At 44.5% G+C, this 27,999-nt stretch overlaps 1 protein-coding gene across 1 annotated transcript; it reads right to left on the reverse strand.

Annotated features, from left to right (window-relative positions):
- Positions 1-419: 419 nt before the first annotated feature.
- TRAF3IP1 (TRAF3 interacting protein 1) lies at positions 420-27,883 on the reverse strand. The gene is made up of 15 exons (XM_033064980.1): positions 27,678-27,883; positions 27,034-27,102; positions 25,591-25,752; positions 24,643-24,783; positions 24,035-24,487; positions 23,329-23,406; positions 18,821-18,896; positions 16,805-16,903; positions 15,011-15,092; positions 14,652-14,735; positions 14,245-14,356; positions 13,700-13,736; positions 13,097-13,173; positions 2,286-2,509; positions 420-828 (listed from the first exon to the last, which is right to left on the reverse strand). Exons 1-15 carry the CDS (start codon positions 27,798-27,800, stop codon positions 663-665), a joined length of 1,983 nt encoding a protein of 660 aa, XP_032920871.1. The 5' UTR covers positions 27,801-27,883; the 3' UTR covers positions 420-662.
- Between the last annotated feature and the right edge of the window lie 116 nt (positions 27,884-27,999).

Here is a 27,999-nt window from a genome sequence, read left to right on the forward strand (position 1 = left end):
AGGAAAATGCTCCAGACATCTGCAGTTCACTAAAGAAAAATCAGTGGAATTATTCCTGTAGAAAAATCTACGAGGACATGCACTGGGGAGGAAACAGCTACTTAAATTAATCCTTTCCAAATGAACATATGCAATAAAAATGGAATTAACACCTGTGCAGATAAAACACTTCAGCTTCCTTACGTGGTGATGCTCAAATTGCATTTTCACTTGGTCCTAATCAGATTCCTGATAGCTCTGAACAGGATTCAGGAACCTTCTGACCTGCAGGAGTTTGGAACATTTAAGGGGGAAAAAGAGTTCTTTAATACCCATTTATCAGGACAGTGTGTTCAAAGGGAATTTCAGGGGAGATAAGGAGGAGATGAAGGGAGAAGTGGCCAGGGAGGGAAAGGGAAGTGAGAAACAGCAGCTCACAGTTAAACAAACAAGTTCTTTTAATAGCTCTGCAACTTAAGCATTCAAGTGAATATAATTTTATCCTGCATAATATCAACACCTAAAAATCAATGCAATAATGGGATTTGTTATATAATTTTTAGGGTTCTGATCCGTAAATATTTTATATCTGAACAAGGCATATCTGCTATTTGGGTTTTGGTTTTTTGGTAGCAATATCAGTCAGTGAGTCCCAAGGGTCTTTAATGTCTGTTCCCTCTTCTTCACCTTCTTGAAGACAAGTTTATGCTAAGAACCATCCTCTGGATTTTTTCTTCATTCCTTAAAATATTTGCTTTTACAGCACAGATCTTGTCTTGCTGGTCTTTAATCAGCTGCTCCAGTTCAGCCAGGTCAGCTTTTAGTGGTTCCACAGCGCTGTCTGTGATGCTGGAAGAGACACAAGGAGTGTGATGTTGTTGGAAACTTTCGAGCTGCTTCAGGTTATTTAATCCTCCAAGAAAGTACATTTGAATACCTGAAAGGCTGCAGAGTATTTCATGGAATCACAGAATCCCAGGATAGTTTGGATTGGAAGGGACCTTAAAGCTCATCCAGTCACACCCCCTGCCATGGGCAGGGACACCTTCCACTGTCCCAGGGTGTTCCAAGCCCTGTCAAGCCTGGCCCTTAAGTTGTTCCCACCCTTCCTGAAAGAAAGTTTGGAATATGAAGCATAAAGACATGGATAGAGGTGAATATTATTCAAGGGAGATCACCCATAATTCAACAGTAAAAAATCACTTCTTGGCTCTTCTGGTTTTTCTGCTAAACTCTGGAACAAAGGACAGAGAAGCTGCCCCTTGATCCCTAGAAGTGTCCAAGGCCAGGATGGACAGGGCTTGGAGCAACCTGGGATAATGGAAGGTGTCTCTGCCCATGGCAGGGGCGGTACTGGATGGGCTTGGAGCAACCTGGGATAATGGAAGGTGTCTCTGCCCATGGCAGGGGCGGTACTGGATGGGCTTTAAGGACCCTTCCCATCCAAACTATGCCATGATTCTATGATATAGGAAAGGAGCCATCAGGAGTTGCTGACAAGGACAAGCAATGCCACATTAACAGGAAATTTCATAAATTCTCCACTAATGAACACAAGTTGCATCTTAAGTGAATGAGGAAATGGTTTTCAAACAAATGTGCTTATCTTCAGGAACACTGGACATCCAGGAAATGCCAGTCTGCAGGAGCCTGCTGTCATTCTGAACTATCCAGTCACTCAAGGGCTCACCAGCTAAAGTCCACATCTCCAAATCCTTTGGCTTTCCCCTCCTTTCCACCACATAAATCACCAAAGGCATCGCTAGGAATCACATGGGAATTCCCTCACTGGGATCCTGCAAGTGTCTGTCACAGAAGCAAAGCAAGCAAGGATGAGCTTCCCAATCCCAGGATGTGTGGGAAGCATTGTCTTCCCCACAGCTGCTGCTCTATAATCATGTCCTGAAGGATTGGAAGTGCCTCACTGCACTGATTTGGGGTTCACATCTGACACATCGCTATGTACCAGGAGAGGACTCAGCCAGGAATCCCCCCATGCTGCTTCTGCACATGGATTCAGGGAGCAGCAAATCTCTCTGGGCTGAAAATGGCTCCAAAAATATTGATCTCCATCTCATGTTTAAGATCACAGCACAAACAGCTGGAAGGGACGTTCTGTTTTCAAGGAGTGTAAAGAAGTGAGAACCTGTTTCAACAACTGTCACTCACACCAGAACATGGTGAATCCATGGCACAAAGAGCAGGCTGGGATTTAGGAATCCACTCCTGCTCTGGGTTCAATATTTACATAGGGCCCCTAAAATCTGTCCAAAGAGACAAGCCCAGCTGCCCCTGGGCACACTCACCTCTGCTCCCTCTGCAATGCCTCCGCATGCTCCCTGTTCTCCTGGCGCCACGTGTGCAGCTCGTTCCTCATGGCATCCATGTCCTCCTGGATGTAATCCACGATCCTGCCCAGCCTGAAGGCATTCTGGCACACAGTCTGAATGGACACCTGGAACTTCTCAATTTCTTTGGCTACCAAGTCTCTCTCCCTCTTCCTGGATGCTTCTGAGACAATTGGCTTCTCCTAACAGGAAGGACAAATAGGGAAAGCATCAGAATTAGGGAAAACTGTTGCTGTGGGCTGAATGAAGGATGTTTGGAGACTGCAAACTGGGAAGTAGCTGGAGAAGTGTTTATGACAGGCTGAAATGGAAGAGAAGAATCCTGGAATCCCAGAATGGAATTTGGGTTAGGAGGGACCTTAGAGCTCATCCCATCCCCTGCCATGGCCGGGGACACCTTCTACTACCCCGCGTTGCTCCAGGCCCCAATGTCCAACTTGGCCTGGGACATATCCAGGGATCCAGGGGCAGCCATAGCTTTCCAGGCAAGCTTTGAAAGCAGCAGCAGGTTCTGCTGCTGTCTGGGAGCTCCAGGGAACAGCGTCTCCTGAGTTCTCTGCATCAGCCCCTTCAAGATGTTTCTCTCTCTGCACTGTCCATATCTGGATTTCCAGCTCCTAATGCTGCTTCTAACAGCACTTCAGAGCTAAAATAGCCCGTGGTTACTCCCTGCCTTGCACTCCTGTTCACGGCTGTAAAGCCATACAGGCTGCAGGTGTGGCCTCCATAAACTCCACTAGTCCAAAGGAATTTGGGCTTGTATTATTTCCCTCATGTGCAGCCAGCAGAGTCTCTGTGGTGCAGCTCCTGAGGTCTCTCAGCTCACTCCAAGTCAAATTCAGAGTTTGCTCCAGTGGCAAAGCCAGCAGGAGCAAAAGGATGCTGCAGAAAGAGCAAATGATGCCATGCTGCTAATATACTGGAATAATCTTATTCCAGCAAAGCCATTAAGGAAAAGCCCACTGGGATTTTCTCCCCCACGAAGAAAAAACAACCTTGTTTTTCTTTCTTTCCAACAATCCTGCAGGTCAAATTCCCAAACCCAGACACACAGAGCTTGAAGTAGAGTTTATTTAAGTCATTTTGGTTATTTATTATATGCCAGACAACTAGAAAGGCCTTTCCCTGCCACCCCAGCCAGAGGGTGAGCCAATTCCTAGGCACAATTCCTGCTAAACATGGAGGTGGCAATGCTGGGACAGGGAACCCATCCTGCTGTCCCCTCCTGCCCTCCTCCCAACTGCCTGGCTTCCTGCTCGAGCTGGGGGCTGTTTGCTCAGCTGGCTTTTTGAAGACTGCAGGGCCTCCTGCCAAGCACATTTCAGCAGCCCTGGGCTGGCTGCAGGACTTGGGGACACGGAGAGATGTGTTTGAGGAAAACATTCTGCTGAAGATCCAAAGGCTGAGCCTCGCTTGAGGCTGCTGCCAGTGTTCTGCCACACACAAAAAGCATTGGATTTCTGACTTTCCTGGGACTTTGAGTGGCTTAATTAGGAACTGGGCTGAGGTGACAAAACTGCTGAACCCGTACCCTTTGCTGCCCAAGTTGCTTCACAGGCACCGGCTGAACTGTTAAAAACAACACAGCCCTGAATTCCCTCCTGTTCAGGCCGTGCCTCCCTGGCAGCAGCAGGTGTTCATTACACCGCATCACACCAGCCATAGGATCCAGAGCTTTCCTGGAGCTATCCGTGCATTTGCTGTCCTTTAGGATGGAAGAGCTGTGATCTCACAGCCTTTCAAACCCTTCTCTCTCCAGGCTATTTTTGTACTCCTTTTCCTACTCTGTACTTTGTGTTCCAAAGCCAGAGGGGAGGCTCAATCCACAGCACTGCATTTTCCACGAGGCTGGGAACTGAACTATGCACACGAGCACCTCCAGTCTATCAGCAGAACTGTAGCAGATCCAACAGCTTCCCAGGAAGACATCCCATTCCCTTGTTTTTCCTCTCCTAAGTGCTCCACACCCTCACCACTCTCCTCCCCGCCATCCACTATCTGAAAGCTCAGCCAAAAAATAAGGGATTTATTTCACATCCAGTTCTCTCAGCAGGGAGAAGACTCAGCCAGTCCATTATCTGAGGATTGCTGTGTGAAAACCTGCTTCATTTCTATTTTTCAGATGCCAAGTTTTGGAATGCTTCCGAAGGCATTCTGCTGGAAAAGTTGGCAGTTCATGGCTTGGATAAGTGCAGTTTTCATGGGATAAAACCTGGCTGATGGTGTGGCCCAGAGAGGGGTGGGAATGGGATAGGTCACCAGTGCTGCTCCCCAGGGCTTAGTAGTGGGCCCAGTCCCGTTTCACATTTTTATTTTCATCAAGGATGGGGATGAGGGGATGGAGGGCACCCTCAGGAAACTGCAGACACAGCTGGGGGATGTGGATCTGCTGGAGGGCACTCTCAGGAAGCTGCAGACACAGCTGGGGAATGTGGATCTGCTGGAGGGCACCCTCAGGAAGCTGCAGACACAGCTGGGGGATGTGGATCTGCTGGAGGATACCCTCAGGAAGCTGCAGACACAGCTGGGGGATGTGGATCTGCTGGAGGATACCCCCAGGAAGCTGCAGACACAGCTGGGGGATGTGGATCTGCTGGAGGATACCCTCAGGAAGCTGCAGACACATCTGGGGGATGTGGATCTGCTGGAGGGAAGGAAGGCTCTGCAGAGGGATCTGCACAGCCTGGATCCATGGGCTGAGCTCAGCAAGGCCAGGTGCTGTCCCTGGCTTACAACAACCCCATTGAACTGCAGGCTCAGGGAAGAGAAGCTGGGAAGCTGGAAAAGCCCCTGGCAGTGTTGGTGACAGGGCTGACCATGAGCCCAGGTGCCAAGAGGCCCTGAGCTGTGCCAGCCATGGTGTGACAGCCCCAGGGCAGGGCCCGGCCCCTCCAGGGCTGTGTCCAGTTCTGGGCCCTCCGGCCAGAGGGACCCTGAGGGGCTGGAGCGTGTCCAGGGCAGGGAACAGAGCTGGGAAGGGGCTGGAGCACCAGGAGGGGCTGAGGGAGCTGGGACAGGGGCTCAGCCTGGAGAAAAGGAGGCTCAGGGGGTCCCTGTGGCTCTGCACAACTCCCTGACAGGAGGAGACAGCCAGGGGGGTCAGGCTCTGCTCCAGGGAACAGTGCCAGGAGGAGAGGGAACAGCCTCAGGCTGGGCCAGGGGAGGTCAGGGTGGACACCAGCAGGAATTTCCCCATGGAAAGGGTGGTCAGGCACTGGAAAGGGCTGCCCAGGGAGGTTTGGAGTCCCCATCACTGGAGGTGTTCAGGAAACACCTGGACGTGGCACTCAGTACTCTGGGCTGGAAACAAGGTGGGCACTGGGCACAGGTTGGACTGGAAGGTCTTGGAGATCTTCTCCAACTGAAATGATTCTGTGATCCTATTCCTCATCCTTGTAATGCTGGCATGACCTCTCCAATACCTAGACAGACCAAGTAGTCACACTTGCCTCCACAGGGAAGTACAGGATAAAAAAAAAAAAATGAAAATCCCTCAATTCAGTAAAGAAGCAAACCACAGTTCTGTATGCTTTAGATACAGAATATATCTATATACAGACCTATCTATATATAGGTCTGTAAATACAGGTCCACCTCACAATTTGAAACATTCCAGGCTAAAATACACAGCTCCTTTCATCTCAAGTGAAAACAAAAAAATTTGGAATATTTTTGATGAATCAGTTCCTTAAAGTGTAAATACTGAAAATTAATTCTAGAGTCCCTGTAATTCCATCATGTTTTCTGTGCAGCTGAATACTTCAAAAGGGAGATTAAAAGGAAAAAATATTATCCCACCCAAAGTCAGTCATGGAATTGCAGGATTGTCACGGCTGGAGGAGACCTTTAGGATCATTATGGCCAACTGGCATTGCAAGAACTGAAACATAACACCACCAAAAATCTATTAAATACTATTTGAAACAAAAAGCTAGTAAATACTACTCATATAGGTTCATTAATAGGCTTGTTTAAAAAATAAAATTTAAAAAATTACTAAGTTTCTTTGAAACACTCACATGATATTGAAGTGGTGTAAGAACTCCAAGTTTCAAAAGAAAATCCAAGAAAAATTTCCTCCCAAGAAAGATTTCCTAACCTAAAGGCACAGGAGCTCAAGTGGCACATGGTGTCCCTCATCCCACAAGGGAGAAAAACACAATCCATTCTTTCTTTGTCCCATTAACACCTGTGCTACCAAGATCCCAGAATCCCAGAGTGGTTTGGCAGGGAAGGAACCTCAAAGCCCATCCAGTTCCAAGCCATGCCAGGGGCAGGGACACCTTCCACTATCTCAGGTTGCTCCAAGCCCATCCAAGCTGGCCTTGGCCATTCCAGGGATGGCACAGCCACGATTCCATGTCTTGCAGCTCAAGGCTCACAATTACCACTGCAACACTTACAAGCTTTGCCAACTCATGCTAATTTTAAATAATTAAGGGGAGATAAATCCACTAGTGCCCGTTCCCAGCTCCACAGTTGCAGCTATGGGTTAAAATCTCTGGAATGATGGCAGATGGTTTCCTACACAGCAACGTGGGCGGTATGAGACCCGAGTGCCACCTTTGCTCACTCTGCACAAATGCGTAACAGGAGATTTTCAGCCGGGAGGAAAATGCCAGAACCCCAATTGTTCCAGGCTTTTTCATTAGGCCCTACACCTCAATGAACTCCCCTTTCACAACAGCCCCAGAATCAATAAATTATCCCCGTATAAAAGGCTGGGTGACTTCTGTAGGCCCAACACGTTTCCTTTCCTTCTTTTTTTTCATAAGGCACCAAGATAAATGTTTACTTTGGATTCCTGGAAAAAAAGGCTGCTTTTCCCATTACCTCAATGTGAGCAGAACACAATGTGGACTCGGGTGCAGAGACCTGAGAAATCTGAAAGCAGGAATTTTCTTTTTTAATCAAGAAGGGGGAAATTATCCACAAGACTCCAGAAATCATAAGAATTTTAAGAAACAGCATTTGCTTACTTTTATATACCTTTCCCTTTGCTTCATTTTTTTTTTTAATTAACAGGTTTTTAAACATGAATCAAATTAGTACAAGCATCCATCAAGCATTTTAATAGTTTCTACAGCCCCTTTTAACTCTATTATTATGTCCCACTAGGAAAACAGACCCAAGTAATCACAGTTTTATTGAGCTCTACCATTTTCCCCCTCCTCTTTCTACAGGACAGGGAAGAAACTTCATTTTGGACAAATAACTGGGATATATCCAGTGCAAAATCAACAAGGTGGGGCATTTTTTATTGCATAAAATGCATTTTTTGATCATAAAGGGTGTTTTCTTTTCCTGGTTTTTACAGAGTCTGTGTTTTAAGCAGATTGTAACTATCCACCAGGGATCCCCATAAAAAACTCTTTCACAGAACCAGGGGGGGAAACAGTAAATGTTAAAGCATTTCAAATGAACAGGATGCTTTTTCTGCTGATGCCAGGTATGGGGTTCAGGCACAGGCCAAAGAGCTGGAGACACGATGTTCTTTATCACCGCATTTCCCAGAGTCAGTCTGACCTGCTCCTGAGCTGGAAGGCTCCACAAGGAAATAAAAGAATGGTTCTTTCAAGACAGCTTTTTCAATCTCCTTTCTCTTTTTTTTGGAGAGTAGTGGTTTCCCCTTCAGTTCATATTTGATCCTTCCAAAAAGAGCTGGACTTTTCACCTGTTGATGAACAGCCACCCCAGTCCACACACCCACCATGCTGTCCTGGGGAGAAGTCAGTTCCCAAAACCTCCTCTATTTGGGGCAGTATTCAGCATACAAAGAAAAATCATGGAATCATGGGATAGTCTGACTTGGAAGGGACCTCAAAGCCCATCTCATCTCATCCCATCCCATCCCAACCCCTATCATGGGCAGGGACACCTTCCACTATCCCAGGTTGCTCCAAGCCTCTATGTCCAGCCTGGCCTTGGATACTCCCAGGGATCCAGGGCCAGCTTCTCTGGGCACCCTGTGCCAGGACCTGCCCACACTCTCAGGGAACAATTCCTTCCCAATATCCCATCTAACCCTGCCCTCTGGCAGTGGGAAGCCATTCCCTGTGTCCTGTCCCTCCATCCCTTGTCCCCAGTCCCTCTACAGCTCTCCTGCAGCCCCTTCAGGCTCTGCAAGGGGCTCTGAGCTCTCCCTGGAGCCTTGTCCTCTCCAGGTGAACACCCCCAACTCTCCCAGGCTGGCTCCAGCCCTGGTAATCCTGAGCCAGAGGGTACAAGCCAGGAGATGATTCCAGGTGTAATTAGTAACAGCAGAACACATTAATTCACCCACGATGCCATGCCGGTGCCAGTTCTGCCCAGACTTTCCTTTCTCCTCACACTCCCCATGTCCAGAACCTCTTCCTCCTGAAAGAGCAGCCTTTCCTGGTGAAAAAGGCTTTGGAATAAACTTGCTCCTTGTGTAAAACAACTTGCCTCCCCCCAGGCTGTGCAGCACCTGAAAGACGTGACAAGCCCTGTGCTGTGTCCTTTACATGCTGCACCCTCTCCCGGGGGGCAACCACAGCTGCCTCACCACTTTTACACATCCTTCGTGTCTGCAGATCCATCTGCTGTCTCACTTAGATTTATACTGCACCCACAGGACAGAAATTCCATGCTTAAGGGCACAAAGGAGCCTTGACACCAGGATTATCCCCAGTGGCCAGAGCCCTGGTTCCTGTGTTCACGGTTTGTAGCACAACTGCTTGGGGTCCACATTTTTGTTCCCTGAGAGCTGGGAGCAGTGTAAGGACCCTGAAGCACACACTCCCTCCACTGAGAGCTCCTGTGCTGCTCAGCTGCTGGGTAAAAAAATCCTATTTTTGAGGAACTGTGTGCTTGCACCCATGATTTCCCACTGAATTAGCATTACATCAGCACCAACACAGATGCCACAGGGGTGAAAACCCTTCCATAGGTAACTCCTCCATTTTCCTGTTAGCACTCCTGAGGACACACCAAGCTGGCAGGATGCTGTGGTGGGAATGATGAGCCTCCTCCAAACATCTAAATGCTGGGATTTCTGTGGTGGGAATGAGGAGCCTCCTCCAAACAACTAAATGCTGGGATTTCTGACTCCAGCTGCTTAGCACAGCACATGAATTGTATGGACTGGAGGATTAATGTAAAAATCAATGACCTGCAGCTCTTCAAACAAACAGAATCAGCAATGATTAGATCTGTCCTAAGCTCTGAAGTGCATAATGTACCACACTGGTAATTCAAGTTAATATTGCCCAGGTGCTGAGCTATTCAATACCACTTGTTCCTCCCAGAAGCCTCCAAGCTGCTGCTTTTCTGAAGCCCTTTGGGTTGTGCAAAGATGGGAATTCTGTTATCCCACTTGTTTCAGCTTTTTAATAACCTGCCTACGTTTTTCCACACATCAAATAAATGAAGTGGAATACAAAATGGAACATCTGTTTCTTTCTCTGGTTAACATTAGAGGCTTAGATTCCAAACAAATACATTTAGTAAGTTTTTTTAGGAATTTGTTAGGCTGAACACAGCTAATCAAGGCAGCAAAAATCTTGTGTATTTCCAGAATGACCTCTTTGTTTGACCTCAAAATTGTGTATATTATTTTAAGTTTCTGCACATGCAAAACCTAGATGATGAAAGCCTCAGTTTTCTTTCCTTTTCCCTTCTTTTCCTTTATTAAAACTCCTTAAAAAGTAAATGCATGTTTGGGAAACACAGCACAGAAAGGGTTTTGGAGGAATGTTTTTAACATAAATAAATGTTCCCCAGCCATCAGCAGCTGGAAGGTGTGAAACATCCCTGAGAGGGCATCAGTGTTACATTTGAATTAAGTATTAATCCACCAACTTCACCTCATTTCTGGTGGATTAATCCCCAATAAATCAGGTAGATCTATTGATCATTTTTTTGCTGAATACCGGAGTTAATAATGTATTAACCAAATGTTCCAGCACTCAGCCTGCTATTTTTTCCCTCTTCATTTTCCCAACTGGCAGAAGACCAAGGCTTTAAAGACTAATGAATAGAAGTGGGAAAATAATTTCATTTCTTTTGAATGTATTGAACAGTTTAATAAAATGAGGGAAGATGAACATTCTAGTGACAGATAGAGGGAAGATGGAATTTCCCAAAGTAAGTTTTCTTTCAAGTACTCCCTGGATTTTTGGATCCTTACTCCAAAAATATGGCAGTACCCTTAATTTTACTCTGTGATGCACAACACAGTTTGGAATACAGTTGCATCCTGATGCAAGAGAGTTTGATGGAAAACAAATTAAATAGACAGAGAAACATTCTTAGAGGCAAGGCCACATTGGAAATTTTTTTTTTTTACTGTCACAGCAACTCTACTCTCTAAAATAATTTCCCAGGATTTAATCACATCTCCAGCTCTTGTTTTCTGAACTGTCAAGTGCCTGTCACACACTTCAAGCATTTTTAATCATCTTTTCCATTCAACTCTGCTGTCAGGAAAACTACACTTCCCTCTGGATCACAATTTCAGGAGAACCACACTCCTCTATGGATCACAATTCCAGGAGAACCACACTCTTCTCTGGATCACAATTTCACGAAAATCACAGTTCCCTCTGGATCACAATTAAATCACACTTCTCTCTGGATCACAATTTCAAGAGAACTACACTCCTCTATAGATCACAATTTCAGGAAAATCACACTTCCCTGTGGATCATAATTACAGGAGAACTAGAATCCTCTCTGGATCACAATTTCAGGAGAACCACATTTCCCTCTGGATCACAGTTCCAGGAGAACCACACTCTTGTATGGATCCAAACCACTTCCACACCATAATCTGAAAAGCAGTAGCAGCAAAAGAACCTCCTGCAGCAGTAGGCAGCTGCTTGGACAGGCAATCCCATGGTATTCCAGGAGCTTGGGCAGGTTTCCACGAGATGGACTAGGAAGTCAGCAGGTTTTTTTCCAGAATTAGCTGTCTATTCTCAGCACAGCTAACGCAGAGCAGGGCTTCAAAACCACAACAAAAGCCAAACAAGCACTGAATGAATGTTTCAGGGGCTAAAAACCAGTGATGGGACTCAACGGTGATTGTAGAGGGTGACAATTGATCATTTAAAAATATCTGAGGGGTTAAAAAGGGACTCTTTTAGTTTGCTACTCTCACTCAGGGAAAAAAGCCAACCAGAAAATCTAGCACCGACATCAGAGGAAGCTTCCTGAGCTTGAAATCCATGTGACTGTGTGAATCCACCCCCATTATTCTGTCCCATGCCCAGTGCTGGACAGTACACTAAACAGGGCAGCTCTCGGTGAGGGAGTGCTGAGAGACAGCATTAATGAATTCCTAATGCTCTCCCAAACTGAGCCTGGGAACTGATGATCCAACAGCACCATCTAGTTATAAACCTGGGAACAGGGACAGCTGCGTGCCTTGGGCTTAAGTGCCAACTCAGGAATGAGCATTGGAGCTGCTGCAGAAACAGTAGAATCAACCTGGAATCCTTCTTTGTCTCCAGACAATTCTCTAAAGGCAGGATTTCACCAAGCAGGCAAATTTTCCCATTGGATAATCTCATGCCAAGTAGCCAGAGGTGTTTCAGTGACCACAAAGACCACAGAAGCACATTTCTAACAAATGGATGCAATTCAGTGAGGTGGGGGAAGCTAAAACCACTCCTAACAGATTATGGGCAGCAATCTAAAGGTGTTTTCCTCTTTTTAGAAGGATTCAGTTTCTTCAGTTATAGAATCATCCCAGAGGAGTTTGGGTTGGAAGGGATGTTAAAGTCCATCCAGTCTCACCTCTGCCATGGGCAGGGACACCTTCCACTGTCCCAGGCTGTTCCAAGCCCCAGTGTCCAGCCTGGCCTCGGACACTTGCAGGGATTCAGACGCAGCCACAGTTTCCCTGGGCACCCTGTGCCAGGGCCTCAGCACTCCTAGGAACAATTCCTTCCCAATATCCCACCTAACTCTGCATGGGGTCATCAACCCCAGCCCTTGCAATACATGAAAGGAATTTTCTTTCAGGCCTGGATCTCAGCCAATCCCAAATGCCAGAAAGGAGGATAGTCCCCCAAGAGTCAGATCTGCCATCCCAACTTTCTCAACATGCTGGAAAAGAAAGGAAAGCCAAGAGAGGCAGACAGGAGTCTGCTTCAAGACTCTTCAAGAGTCACCACTGATTTCACAGAGCTCTGGAAACAGCTGGTCTCAAACACTACAGACCATTTCTGAAAAGAATACAGGAAAACCCTACAATACTGAATTAAGATCAAACGTGATTAGAAGATACAAGAGGTCATTAAATGCATTCACTTCCCCAAAACATCACATACTTGTCTAATTTTGAGACTTCTATCACTGCAGCACCTCAGTGCTTCTCCCAGCACATCAAAACGAATTTAGAAACATTCCATGGGGCGAAGGTATCAGAAGAGTCCATCTCAGTGTCCTGCCTTTGCTGCCTCTTATACCAGGAGCTCTGCAAGGCTGACAAAGCCACAGCTCTCCATTGTAACAACAAGGCACTCAAATATGGGGGGTTCAAGCTTTTGCTTCTCTGGCTTGTGATCACTGCTAGGTCTTTCCCAAACACTTCCTAAGTGATCAAGACAACAAAAAGAAACCTCTACAAAACCCAGCCAAACCCAAACCTACCCACCCCTTCTCAACTGTGGAAAAAATCACATAAGCAAGACGTGACAGAGAAAAGTTTGATCATAAATGGTATAAAACACATTTAAAGCAAAGAAAAAGTCACAATTGCAACACTTAATCTCCCAGTTCTCTGAAGGCCATTGTCACCTCACCCTGTCTGTGGTCTGTGATGATTTCTGTGAGGCCTCATAATCCTTCTTCGTTTCTAGGATTCTTTTCACGAGCCCACCTGTTGAAAATCCAGAATTTTTTCTAAGCATTGATGGACACTCAACAGTTTTAAACATTCACACAGTAAAACAAAACCCAACTGTTTTGTTTTTTTAATGCTGACAATTTTTAGAACAACATAAACAGCATTTTACTTTGTATTTTAAACACTGACACACAAGGTATTTGTTATTTGACCTTTCTCCCAAGCTTTTCTAGAACTTGTCTTTAAATCCAACCTTGTATCTCGGAGCTCACAAGCTGTACCTGACGCTTGAAGAAATGTTAATTTATGAGCTTTATGCAGAATTTTAAATCCTGCTGACATTGAGGATGCATAGAAAATGTGTCCTTACCACAGTTGTCAATCCAGCTGCACAGGAAAACAAATCTGGGTAAATAAGTTGGTTTTCCTGCAAACGTTGCAAAGCCCTTCCCTCAGGGGGAATTTTACTGCTCTGTTCAGCATTTTAAGCATTCAGCATTTGGTTTAAACCCAGGGATTGACTCTAGAGCTGTATCAATATAGACAAAAGCAAACGTACCATGCTTTTGATCCTCAAGCAGCTCCACTTCTGGCTCCTACACATGCAGGAAGAGAGCTTTATTCGCAAAAAGTTGGCACTGCTGTAATATGGAACTATTCAAAACTCTTCAGCTGGAGGATATTTCAACAAGGCAGGGAATTGTGGAATGGTTTGGGTGGGAAGGGACCTAAAAGTTCATCCCATTCTACCCCATCCATGGGCAGGGACACTTCCCACTATCCCAGTATTGGGGCTCTAAGCCCCAATGTCCAACCTGGCCTTGGACACTCCCAGGGATCCAGGGGCAGCCACAGCTCCTCTGAGAATTCCAGCCCAGCCAGGAATTCCTCCCCAATATCCCATCCATCCCTGCCCTCTGGCAGTGAAGCCATTCCCTGTGTCCTGTCCCTCCATCCCTTGTCCCCAGTTCCTCTCCAGCTCTCCTGGAGCCCTTTAGGCACTGGAAGGGGTTCTAAGGTGTCCCTGGAGCCTTCTCTTCTCCAGGCTGGACATTCCAAACAAAATAATGGAAAAAGGTTCAATAAGTTGCAACAGGAACAGACCCTTGGCATCTCTGGCAGGGGCACTGCTGCCTCCACCACAAACTGCTCGTCCTCCTCGTCAGAAACCTGCTGCTCCCTGATCACATTCGGAGCTGTTTTAGCACTGCCACTCCTGCCAGGGACACAAGGAAAAGGACAATGAATGGAAATACTAAGATCTGTCCAGAAAAAAACTCAACTTAATTAAAAGCCATCAAAAGATCACAGAATCCCACAATCACTGAGGCTGGAAAAGCTCTCCAAGTCCAACCAAGTCTGTGAGCAATCCCCACTCAGAGCACTGAGTGCCTTCCTTGCACACTCAGGGATGGGAACTCCACATGTCCCCAACCAAACTGGTGATGCCAGAGGAGCTGGGAAGGGTGTGCTCCAAGGAACACCCACTCTGCATCTCCCTCATCCCTCACCTTTCTGGGACTAAGAGCTCAGTGCTCTCCTGATGTTTCACTCGTGGAGGTGCTGGCCTTGCGCTGCCTGGACGGGGAATCCGTCTGGAATAACAGAGGGAATGGAGAAAAATCATTTTCACAAGTGACACAGTCACATTTTCACAAGTGACAAGTTTTTGGTGAGCAAAAAAAAAAAATTCCAAACATTTGACTTAGAAAGCAAGTTCACCTTATCTGTAATACCATCCTTACTGGAATGCACAGAGGAAATGCAATGTTCTCCTCAAAAAACTTGCATGGAAGCAAAAAAATTTTGCATGGAGCATTCCATGGAAGCAGTTCATGGATTAAGAATGAAATAAAGGATGGAAACACACCTCTGGGCAGGCTGAGGTGGGACATCAGGAGGTGCTTCCCCATTTTCAGGCTTTTCAGGAGTCATATTCTCCACTTCTCTTTCTATTAAACAAAACAACATAAAATTAAGGCTTAGTTGGGCTAGGAAAACTGCATTTTTTTAATGACACTATTTGGAATCTTAGTACTGCACTGAAAAAATCAGTTAAATTTCTTTATTTTTCTAAGTTTCTTAATACTGTGAAATTCCCCCTTCTGTGAAAATGACATCATCTCACTCAATGCTTTTGTTTCCCTTAACCTCTTATCCTCCCCTTGTTGGGATTCTTGGCTGAGATGGTGGGTACTCCTTGAGTAAAGTCTACTCAAAACATCTAAACTCAGCCCAATTATGTTTGAAAATTTGATAATACATCACAAAAAGGGCAAAAAAGCATTAGAGAAGGGCTTGATTTATTAAAAAGCACCTTTTTCTGCTAAAAGTTTCCAACTATGTTTGATGCTGCTCTTTTGTCACTGGAATGTTACTGAGTTTCCAGCAAATTAATCTGTAAATAACAAACAGACTGATTTTTCAGAAAAGTTCTATTTATTCTGCAATTGGATCAAGTTAAGCATGAAAGACACAACAGGAATTGCATCCAGAACCTGGGAACTACTCCCAGGGTCAGGAAAATATTGGGATACAGAGCTTTGTTGCTCTGCAACAAAATATAACTGAAGTTGACAGAAATCATGCTCTAAAAGGTTCAAGCAAATCAGTTTATTTCAGCTAATAAAGAATGTTTTATAATCCTGGGCTCATGGAATGGCTTGGATTTGGGATCTTAAAGGTCCTGAACTGAAAAAATGAAGGGTTTACAGTGCCTTGGTGAATGAAGCTGAAAATCAAGATCAGTCAATAAAATAAGGTCAAGCTCAATAGTAAAGGTTGGACTTGACAATTTTGGAGATCTTTTCCAACCTTCATTATTCTTCTGCTTCAGAATATTTGGTTCTTACACCACCAGGGGATCCAATCCAAATCAATAATGAACCTGGGGTTACTCCTCTTACATCCATCCCTACTCTAACACAAATTTATTTTCCATCCCAGATGCATTCCAAAGGACAAGACAGCTCCAAGAGATGGAAGGGAATTCACATTGAAGTTCTCACAGCTGGGGAAGGTCACACAAATGTCTTGGCCATCCATCCATATTTCATTAGACTGCCACAGCCACGAGGCCCTGGAGGCCAGAGGTGGGCTGGGAACACCTCCCATATCCATGGGAATCCATCCTCCCAATCAGCTCCAGCATGTGCATCTGGAGGGGAAAAAAATGCAACTTTTTGCTACAATTTCAGCTCCTCCTCCTTCAGCACTTTGCTTCTGTGGCTCCATGTGTGTTGTAGCTGGATACAAATCCATGTCTTGGGAGCTATATCCAGCTTGGGGGAGAAATGGAGAAGTAAGAATGCAGGGATGGAATTTTCCTCTGGAATCCTGTAAAATGCAAACACTGAGACTCCCAAATAGTTGCACAGAAAGGCAACGTGCAAGGATTCACCTCTTACAGAGAACAAGTCACCAAGGGATTCTGGTGCAGTATTTGCCTCTTGGAAAACAGAAGAATAGGAGAAAGAAAATAAAAGTAATTGTTTTACCAGGGGATGGACATTTTTCAAGGCAGAACATGAATCAGATGTGATTAAAACACATGGCAGCAGTTGGATTAAGTGTAAATCACCCTCCATACATCATTGAGCTGAAGGACTTGACACAAACACCCCAGCTGGGCTTTCCATGGCAGTCCCACTTTAACTTTCCCTACCTTTCTGTTTTTCTGCAAGGCCTGGTTCATTTTTCTCCTGCAGCTCAGCAGCACCATCCTCTGAAATCCCATCTGCCACACTCCTTGTGTCCACAGCTCCTGTAACAAACCAGTTTATAGTCAAATGAAACCCAAGAGCCAATAAAAATTCAAAATAAAAAGCCATGCTAAATACCTGATAGGATTTCTTTAAGGGCTACTCTAGTTTAATAAACCCTCTTCAGTGTCAATAAAACACATTCAAGGTGAACAAAGACTTTTTAAATGAGTGCCAACTGAACTCCTGAAAGCTGAAATATTCAGTATAAACCTCTACAATTTATCTGCCCATGGAGAAGAGACATTTCCTCCTATTGTACACTGACTTATTTCTAATTAATATAAGCCAAAACAGAAAGCTCAGATCATCATCACCAGTGTGCAACATGCATCAGCACAGCTCCAGAAAGCTTTCCTACCCTCTGGATTATTCACCTATGGCAGCCCCATTGTGTCAGAACAAAAAAAGGGGCAATGCCCCAAAATATTCCTGGCTCTGGTAAACTAAAATTTGAGTGCTGCATCAGGGAAAGAGGAGTATTTTTAAATATTCACCCTAAAGTCACTCCCTGTATTAAACTTATTGGGAAAACTGGATTCTGGTTTTAAAAGGACAATCCCATAAATGGGGTGTGTCTGGTCCTTGCTGTTTAGTGCCATATAAAACAAATACTGAAATCTTGGGAAATAAAAGAAGTTATAGGATCAGCTAAGGATCACTAAGTAGTAAAATAAGGCTGCAGTTTTAATGGAATCCAGACAGGGTTTTTTCAGCTGCTAAATTACTCAGACTTCACAGCACAGGAGATGTGACATAAAAATTTCAATTTTCTAGCACCAACTTGAATGAGGCTCCTAAATTAACACACATTCAGATCCCAAGCGCCAGGGTTTTTCCAAGGTATTTAACATGCCCAAACAGGGCTATTCATTATCCTGAAAGCAGGACTGCCATTACTTCAGTATTTTACCTCAGACACATGGAAACCTAAAACAGAAATAAAAAAAAAGGTGGGTGTTTGGGAAGACACCCAGCAACACAAGATCTCTTTATATAAATGAATAATAATGAGATTGGCAAATTAAGTGTATGAAAATCTTCATTAGTCTAAACAGCACCAATTTTTAACTAGAACTGGCTGTTTTTAACAGGCATCAATTCACAGATGTCACTGAATCTTCTGAAAAGAGACATTAAAGTGATTTATGTACAGTGACTTCTTCAGGATTAAAACACCAAGGGCACAAAGCACTGAAAGGAAATTAGGATCAATCACTGAAATAAGAGGAGGGGGAAATACAGACAGAAATTGCAGTGCCACTGCTGCTGTCTGAGCTCTGGGTACCAGTCACTTCTATTTCTTATCCAGGAATTTCTCCAGGCTCTTCCTCCTGGTTTCCTACAAAAAGGGATGGTAGTGCTAAGCTAAGATTCCTTTCTTCCTGATGTGCAATACTTGGGATATTCTGAAGACAATCCACTTTCCAATCAGTGTGTAAATACAATATTTAAAGGTTGAACTACAGAAGCTGGTGACAATAGCAAGGAAGCACCTCCACAAAGAAATAATTTACTTGGAAACCCTGGCCCAACTGCTTATTAAACCAAATTAAAACCATTTCAAGGCTCAAACCTTCACTTTGCTCTGCTGTAAGCATTTAAAAATGTCAAATGTCAGAAATAGTTGCAGACAAGTCCAAAAGCTCATTTAGAAAGTAATTACACAGAAATTACCAAAGCAGGTTGAATTTGTATCTGCAACTGTGCCTGGGGAATGAGAGCAAACAGAACTCAATCTCACTTATTATATCCCAAATCCAGGCAGGAAAATTGCCTCTTGGATTCACAAATGCAGGTTGGGAGTACAAACCAAACCCTAACAATAATAAACAGGGACATTTAAGTATTTCTGCTATTCTCACTCAATAACCCTCCAGCATATCTGACAGAAATAACAATATCCTCACTGTGGTTACCTTCTCCTCCGGGCTTGGAGCGATGCCTTGATCCTTTTGCTGAAGGCTGCTTTGATATCCTTGCAGGAGTTTCATTCTGGAAAAAACAAAACAAAACAAAACAAAATGCCCAGAAATTTATATAACAGTAGATTTAAATATTATACCATTATATCTAAAATCTACTTCCCTGTGTTGCTTTTCTAAGCATTATACAGAACAAATACTGACCTAAGAACTGATGCACACATTTATGCTGAATTGATTTCCCTCAAAGCCTGTGCATATTTTTTCCTGGATATATGCCAGCTATTTTCTTTCATATGAACTTATTTGATGGAAAAACAACTTCCAAATGGGAATTAGGAGTATCCAACCTCGTAGAAGCTGCAGAGCACCTGTGCTGGGCTTGAAGGATATGATGGGCTATAAAAAGGAGGAAGAATATGACAATCACCTCAGAGTTTCAGCTGCATCAGATACACAGGTCCTCTTCAATCTGCTGCAAAATCTTTCAGATTTCATTCCAAAACAGGAGCAAGGATTTTAAAAAATCATGCTACCAGGTTTGCACTGGCAACTTCCCTGGATAAAATCCTGCCTATTATCCAAAATCCTGAAATATGTTTAGCACCTCTCAGGATCTCCTTCCTTAACGTGCTTTTTTCTTTTGCAGTGTCATCCAGGATTTTGTGTCAGCCCTGCTGTTCATCATTAAGGTTGGAAAATACCTCCAATGTCCATAGTGATGACCTGAGAGTCACAAATTTTGCCATTTTTATGCCATCAAAGAATGGTTTGAGTAAAAGGGACCTTAAAGCTTCCACCCCTTCCACCAGCAAGAAGTGTTCCCTCCTCTTTAGGAAACTCTAGCATGTTCTAAGGAAAACCAGACAGAATTGCAATCTTGAAGTGGTCCTTAATTTTAATTCTTCATAATTACCTCCACAAGCCCAACACTATGGAAGGAGGGAAAGGAAAACTCCTATCCCAGCAGGAGCACATCTGGCACACCCCAGCCCCAGCAGCTCTCTGGGTGAGGTCATTATTAGCACAGGTGGGGAAGGAGCTGGGAATAGGTGCTGAGACTGCTGCAAGAGGGGATTTGGTCATTTATTTATGTGGTTACAAACAGAATTTTTGTGGAGCTACATGTGCAGCCTGGCAGCAGGTGCAGGGTGAAAGCTGACATTGACTCACCCTGGCAGCACACAAAAACAGAAAGCCCACAATATTTATGATTGGGGGGGGCTCTCCAAAGGGAGATAAAAGAGGTTATTCCCCTTCAAGACTTTGAAAAGCAGCCACCAGATCCATTAAAGGGAAATCTTGCACTTCATCTCACACCATCCTGGAAAAAACACATTACAGTGGAATCCTTGATGGATGTATGCACGCTTCCCAGTCCTGAGTAATTATGGAAAGGGTCCAGAGCCTTCTGCAAACCATCCAGGCTGCTGCTTTGTCCTCACTATTAACATCTAAATAGGCCAAATTTCACTTCAGGACAGAAGAAAATGTTTGCTGGTGTTTCAGAGCTTATTATAAAATCAGCCACTGTGATTTCCCTCTCTAATTCATCAGCTCTACTGATGGTTCTCTAATAGTAAATAAGAATTAAGTCTGTGAATGGCAAATTCATTCCATCAGCCCTCCACAGTACTTTTTTTCTAATTAGATTCACAGTGCCAGGAGGTATCTTTCCATCTCTACAATATAAAGTGTGCAGGTATAATTTTATATAAATAAAACCATATACAAGGAAAGATCTCCACCTGCTAAGGCCAGTTTGAGTGCTGTGCTGATAAGACTTATTAGGAAAATATCACTCAATTATCTTTTCCTCACCTAAAGTCTCACAAGGTGATGTTCTATTGGTATTAGATTCTGCAAATTAAAACTTCTCAAACACAAAGGGATGAGGAAAATCTGTTTTTAAGGCAGTTTAAATGATGTATTTCTGATGCAGTGACACCAAAGAGAGAGGGACACTCTCCGAAATATTTGAGCCACATCCTGCAGATTTCCATGGAATGATTCTCTCTGCTGTCTTTTTTTTAATTCCACAGTTTCATTACATAACCTAAATAAGTTCTAAGAGGAACAGAAGTTCATTAGGTAGGACTTAGAGGCTGCTTCAAGTGACCACTTCCAGAGGAATTGAGTTTGCAGGGCAAAAATCAAAGCCATTCTGCAAGTGGCCAGAAGTGACAGGATATTACAGAAAGCTTTAGCCAAGAGTTCCAGCTGCCATGGGAAACACAGAAGAGACTATTCCAAGGTGTTTGGCCTCGGGGGAAAATGATTTACCTGCTCTGCAGCCACTACCAGCACCAGATGCTCTCTGACCTCTCCTACCTCTTGTCAAATCTAAATAATAATGATCTTCATTATTTAGAAGGTCCAAAAGGCCATTTTAAATCTGATTTTTCCCTGAGATGGACTGAGAGTGAACAGAACACTGATCCCTGATCCCAAACTGGGGGATGCAAGAGCCAGCCTTGAGGCAGCTTCTGATTGCCATGTGGTAGCCAAATGTCTCTTAATTCCTACTTATCCCTGCTTTCTTCTAGCTCCAGAAAATTATGGATACCCATGTGATGACTACTGCACACTGGGTAACACAGAGTTTCTTTAGCAACAGAAAAATACATTTAAATTACAAAAAAAAAAAGGTCAGCCTTAAGTAGATTTGAAAGCTGGCGTGGACAATTAGCAGCAAGAAAAACTGAGATTTGCATGAATAGAGAAAATCTCATTAAGCAAAGCCAGGGACTAAACTTTAAGTGACAGCTTTGTTGTACATGTAGAATATTAAAAAAACCCCAAAAATCTAAATTGATCTGTTCTCTAAAGTAAATGCAGTAAAAAGTTAAAGAAGTTAATCCTGAGGGAAAAAATTGGCTGACTTGTTGGGTACTGCCTCAAACTGTTTCACTTCTATTATTGTGAATATATATATTCTGTAACTATCTACAGAAAAAATACATATAAAAAGCTAAAGAGAGATGCTGAAGATGTATTAATTCTGCAGCAGAGACCACAAAATACAATTCAATATCCTTATGTGCACAGAAAGTTGTTTGGCTTCTTTTGAATGCACTTGTTTCCCTGCCACGTGACTCAAGTGGAGCCACACTGGTTAAATCAGAGCAAATCCCTGGATATAAAAGCTGGGAGACTTGTGGGAATACCAGAAGATCAAGTCCCATCCAGGAGATGCAACTTTCAATGATTTCCTGCTGGAATTCCCTCTAAATCAGGGTAAATACCTGGAAATAAAGGCTGGGAAACTTCTGTGAGGCCCAGAAGATCAAGCCCAATCCAGGAAATGCAATTTCCAATTATTTCCTCCTGGAATTCCCTCTAAATCACTTTGTGCAGCTACTTCAGCTCCCAAAATTCACTGGGCACATTGTCATATCACTTCTCCCTTCCACAACTTTAAAATGATGACATTTGCCATGCTCCACTCTGAAAGTTTGTTCTCATCACCTCAGAAACGAGTAGCCTCTGCTGTTACGCAAGCAGGCAGAGGCAGGAATGTAATTTTGGATTTCAGGTAATAATTCCAAAGCCTTGGAATCCCTCCCAAAAGCACTTAGGAGGGGAAATGAAACTTACTGCCCCACTGCATTATTGTGGTGCCCAAAAGCACAAGAGCTTGGGATGAGGCTCAGAATTTCCATTAGAGACCAAATTTGCAGGAAGTTTGACTTGGCCATGAGTATTTGCTGGAGGCTAAAAAAACAAATACACCTCTTTTAAAAGCTCTCCCTCCCAGCACAAATAACTTAAAGAGTTTGGTAGGATTGGAGTCAAGGAAGAGCCATAAATTTGTCATCTCATGGGGAAGACATGATAATGTCAGTGGGCCCAGAGATTTGCTAGACTTGGGATTCTGCCTGGTTTTTCCTCAGCCTATGCTGCTTTAGGTTCATTTACTGAAGTCTCCCTCTTTAAACATCTGGCCACATGGCTTTGTAATTCCCCAAACTGCCTCAGGTCATCAGGAAGCAGCAGATGGAGCCACCGTGGTGTCACAAGCAGCAGCTTCTGCACAGAGGCACTGAGCAGCTCTTCCAGACGCAATGCATGGACCCTGAAACAACACTTTCTTTCCAAAATGTTAACTTCTGCTAAAACTCAAAAATAAATATGAAAACCCTATCAGCTTTCCAGGAAAGATTCTGAGGAAGAAGAAAACTCATGGCAGGGGGTTGGAAGAGATGAGGTCTAAGGTTCCTCCCAATCCAAACCAGTCTGTGATCCTAAGAAGTGTCCAAAATATGAATACACAGAAATAAAATCTGCAAAATTAAATAAACTGAGTAGACTTTTTTTTTTTGGTCCAAGCTCAGAGAAATTTTTAATAAATAAACAACCAAAAAAAACCAAGGAACCCTCTATTTCATGTCTTTCCCAGCCCTAAAACTTGCCATTTTCCTACCTTTCAACCCTCCATTGTTTTCGAGTAGATTCCAAATGAAAATGCAACACTGACTATTCCTACCTCTTCCACTACTAACCTCAGTGTCTGGCTGGCACTTGCTGTCTTTAGTTGGCCTCTGTGGCTTTCTAAGCATGGATTCTTCAGAATCTGAGGGCTGGAAAGAAATGAACAGGTTTAGACTCAAGAGAATCATTTTGGTTCCCATCAATCTTGAATTTCTAGCAACAGAAGAGAATGGCAGAATAGGAATTTTTTAGAGAAGGAGGAAACAGAAGAACAGCAAAGTGAAAGGTAGTGAAGAAGTGGCTCTCAAGACAGCTTAGGATTTAAAATCCTTAGAATATCCAGGAATCCTAGACTGGTTTGGGTTGGAAAGGACCAGTTCTATTTCTGAGAAGGTCCTCCAGCACCTGAAGGGAGCCAACAAGGAAGATGGAGAGGGACTTGGATAAGGGCCTGGAGGGACAGGACACACGGAATGGCTTCCCACTGTCAGAGGGCAGGGATGGATGGGATATTGGGATGGATGGGGAGGCCCTGGCACAGGGTGCCCAGAGAAGCTGTGGCTACCCCTGGATCCCTGGAAGTGTCCAAGGCCAGGCTGGACATTGGGGCTTGGAGCAGCCTGGGACAGTGGGAGGTGTCCCTGCCCATGGCAGGGGTTTTGGAACAATGTCCCTTCCTGCTGAATGAGTAGGAATACAAACAGAAGGTCACTGGAACAAACACAGTCCCAACCACAGCACAGGGAATGTTCTTCCCCAATATAACATTTCAGTTACCTTTTTCTCTGCTTTCTCCTTTCCATGTTCCCTGAAATGCTCTCCATCTTTTTCTCTGTCCCGATCTCTTCCTCTCTCCCTGTCTTTCTCTCCTTCTCTGTCCCTATTTTTGTCTCTTCCTTTCAGCCTGTCCTTTTCTCTTCCTCCTTCATGTCTTTTCTCTCTTTCCTGTCCTTTATCATGCCCAGGGTCATCTCTTCGCTCTGGGTCTCCTTTTCCTTTGTTTTTTTCTGTTTCTCTTCCTTGCTTGGCTGTTCTGCTTTTGCTTCTTTCCCTCTCTTGTTTTTCTCCTTCCTTTGAGGTGTCTCTTTCGGGTTCTTTATGCCTCTCGTCATTATTCTTCTGTTTATCCCTCTCCTTTTCTCTTTCTCTTTCTCTGCTCTCTTTCAAATCTCCTTTAGGTTTTCTCTCTCTGCTGGGGCTTCTGTCTCTAATTTCAGTATCTCTCCTGCTCTAAAAAGAAAGTAAACAATAAAAATTAATTCCAACACATGGCAACTCAATCACACAGTGACTCTACAAACACAGAAATGCTAATAAAACCCCCAAACAAATAAATCATGGTACCCCTGTACCCACCCTCCCACCCCAAAAAATGCAAATGCTACCTCTTTATTCCTATGGCTTTTTTGTTCTTCTGCTTTGGGCTCTCTGCTCTCTTTATCTCGAGGTTTAGAGGGTGGAGGTTTCCCTTTAGCATCAGCTTTTTCCCCAGCCAAAACCCTTTTTACAGCAGCATCACTGGATAGCTGCAAGGAACAGAAAAACACCACTGAAATGAGTAAATTGTTTCATTAAATAATTAATGCAGTAATTATTATTTTAAGAATGTCATAATTCAACATAAAAACATAGTAAGTACATGAAAGAATGCAGTAACTCAGTAAGAATAGCCCCTGCAGCTGTTTTCAACCACTTATCAAATTTCTCCATTATTATATTTCCATTATCAAAAAAAGCACAGTGGAAAAATACTTTCATTCCACAATTAAGAGATTTGACTGAAAGGAGTTAAAGTCAAAGATGAGCAACTGGTTGTATATGTGTCTGTACCCCAAAGTTTTAAAGGTTCTGAAGCTTCATTTTGTGTTTCCAATCTAATAAACATTATCAAAAGACAAACAAATAAAGTGAACATTAAAATCCTTAATATTCAGAGCGCATTTATGTGGGAAGCTGGCTCAAACTCTCACTTAAAATCATGAACTCTCTATCTGCTGTTATTAAGGGGTTTCTGCCGTGCAATTAATGACAGAAGAGGGGTAATTAAGGCACAGAATCATTTGGGTTGGACAAGACCTTCAAGGACATCAAGTCCAACCTGTGACTGATCCCAACCTTGTCCCCAGCCCAGAGCACTGAGTGCCACATCCAGGTGTTCTTTGGACACCTCCAGGGACAAGGACTCCAAACTTCCCTGGGCAGCTCCTTGCAGTGCCTGACCACCCCTTCCATGGAGAAATTCCTGCTGGTGTCCACCCTGAGGACCTGAGGCTGTTCCCTCCCCTGCAGTCCCTGTATCCTGCGTGCATAAAATCTGTATAATTCTGTCCCACCTTATTTAAGCAACACTTCCCAATTGCCTGAAGGAACTCATTGGTTTTCTCTGGCTCATGTCCAGCCACAACTCGTGCAGGTTTCACTGACAGTGGCTCTCCTGTCACCATCACAACAGCATCGATGGCCTTCTGAAGGAAGTTGATTTTGGAATCCTTATCCTGGTAAAAGAGCAATTAAGAGAAACTTTTATCTCCACAATCACCAGATTGCTTTAAATTTTATAATTATACTTTAAAAACAACCTGTCCCAACTACCCTTCAACAGAGATGTCTTCCAGTGATTATGCAAAATCAGAAGTAAAAAAATAAAAGACCAAATAAACAAAGTAAAGCCAAGTGAAATTTCACAGAAGTTCTCACAATTAAGGAATCTTCATTATTTCAGTCCTCCTTACAGCTCTCTCCTGTTTCTCTGATCTTCTACAACTCCAAGAGAGATCACAGTGAGGAAGCAGCCAAATCTTCCTCCTGACCAGTATTTCGGGAAGAGGAAGGAACTCAAGGTTGGGACATTTCCCCCCATACTCCAAGATTTTGATCTCCTCTGCCTAAGCTCTGGAAAACCCCAAGGACTTATGGGCTGTGAAAGAAACTTGTGAAAGAAATTCTCAGAGAGACAGCAGCATGTAAATGCAATAGGAGCTGCTGGGAAATCTGCTTTTTGGGTCAACAAGGACACTATCAAAAAAAACAACCATTCAGTTATAAATTACCTAATTTTAGTTATCCTGACAGCAGTTGGAGCAGTCACAGAAATAAACACGTACATTAATAAGTGACTAAAAGTGGAGGGATGAGAAGTCAGGCTCCCAGAGCTCGCACTTCAGTTGCTACATTAAACAAACACCAGGGGATCAGCTGCCTAAGTGAAACACACAAACACTGCTTTGTTTGCCAGGAATCAGCAACCAAAGCTCCCAAATCTGGCTGGGAGTTGGAGAACTCAGCATCGGCTCAGCCAAAAATTAGGGGAAAGCAGCAAACAGAGAGTAAAGTCACCCCTGGACTTAAGAAAAGGAGTTTTTAGTAATAATATTAACCTTCTCTTTCAGTAATCAGCCAGTTTTATACTGCAACAAAGCTACTGTGGAATGCATATCCTAGACAGGTGCGTCCTGGGATATTAAACAAGGATATTAAATGTATACCTCATTACATACACACATATATATGTGTATTTGTACATGCACGAAAATATATAGAGCAGTAAGTTTAGGGCCATGGATTCTCTTGGGAGAATACAAGACTCTTTAAAAACTATCTGTGTACAAATCTATAGGTGTTCACCCTACAGAATGCATAGTATACCCCACAGGCAGGAACTTTCACAACTTCTTCACAAAAACAAGAGGTCCTTGATGATGAACACAGAGAAGACAAAAAGAATCTTGTGGTAAGTTGCAAAGAACGCAAAATAAATAAGGAAATCCCATGCCCACCTTGACGTTATCTGACTTCAATTCGAAATCCGTGTAAAGTCCTTTCAGAAAACCTGTCACTCTGATCACCTAAAAACCAGAAGAAATGGGGTAAGTCAAGAACATTTAAAGCCTCTGCTCAATAAATCTTGTGCAGCACCAGGAAATGTATTCTCCATGGAAAGGGTGGCCAGGCACTGGAGTGCAGTCCCCATCCCTGGAGGTGCCCAAGGAATGCCTGGATGTGGCACTCAGTGCTCTGGCCTGGGGACAGAGTGGGCATCGGGCACAGGCTGGCTCGGTGATCTCGGGGGACTTTTCCAACCTCAGTGATTCTGTGATGCTTCACTGTCCCAGGCTGCTCCAAGCCCCATGTCCAGCCTGGCCTTGGACACTCCCAGGGATCCAGGGGCAGCCACAGCTTCTCTGGGCACCCTGTGCCAGGGCCTGCCCACCCTCCCAGGGAACAATTCCTCCCCGAAACCGCACCCACCCCTTCCTCCGCCAGCCTGACCCCCTTTTCCTACCACTACACGTGCCTTTCCCACCCCAAACTCACCCGGCGCCCCAAAAACCCCGCGATTTACCCAACACCCCTCCCAGACCGGCGCAGCCCGGGGAGGTGACGGGGGAGCCCCGAGGGTCCCCGGGGGTCTCACACCCACCTCGGAGATGAGGTCGTGCAGGTAGCGGAAGGGCGGCTTGCTCAGCAGCGCGTCGGTGAGCGGCGGCTTGCGGATCACCTGCCCCAGGGTCTCCCGCGTTTGCCGCGACACCGCTTCGTTCATCGCGGTGAGCGGAACCGGGACCGGGACGGGGCCGGGCTCGAACCGGGATCGCGGCGGGACCCGCCCGGCCCCGGCCCGGCGCTCCCGGCGTGCCCCGCGCGGCGCGTGCGCGCGGCCCGTTGCTAAGGGGCACCGCGGCCATAGCAACCGGCCCGCCCCGCTGTGCCCTCAGCGGACACAAACCCTGTAAAACAGCCCC

Source organism: Catharus ustulatus, chromosome 7 (genome assembly GCF_009819885.2).
Source record: "Catharus ustulatus isolate bCatUst1 chromosome 7, bCatUst1.pri.v2, whole genome shotgun sequence".
In the NCBI taxonomy this organism is placed as follows: Eukaryota; Metazoa; Chordata; class Aves; order Passeriformes; family Turdidae; genus Catharus; species Catharus ustulatus.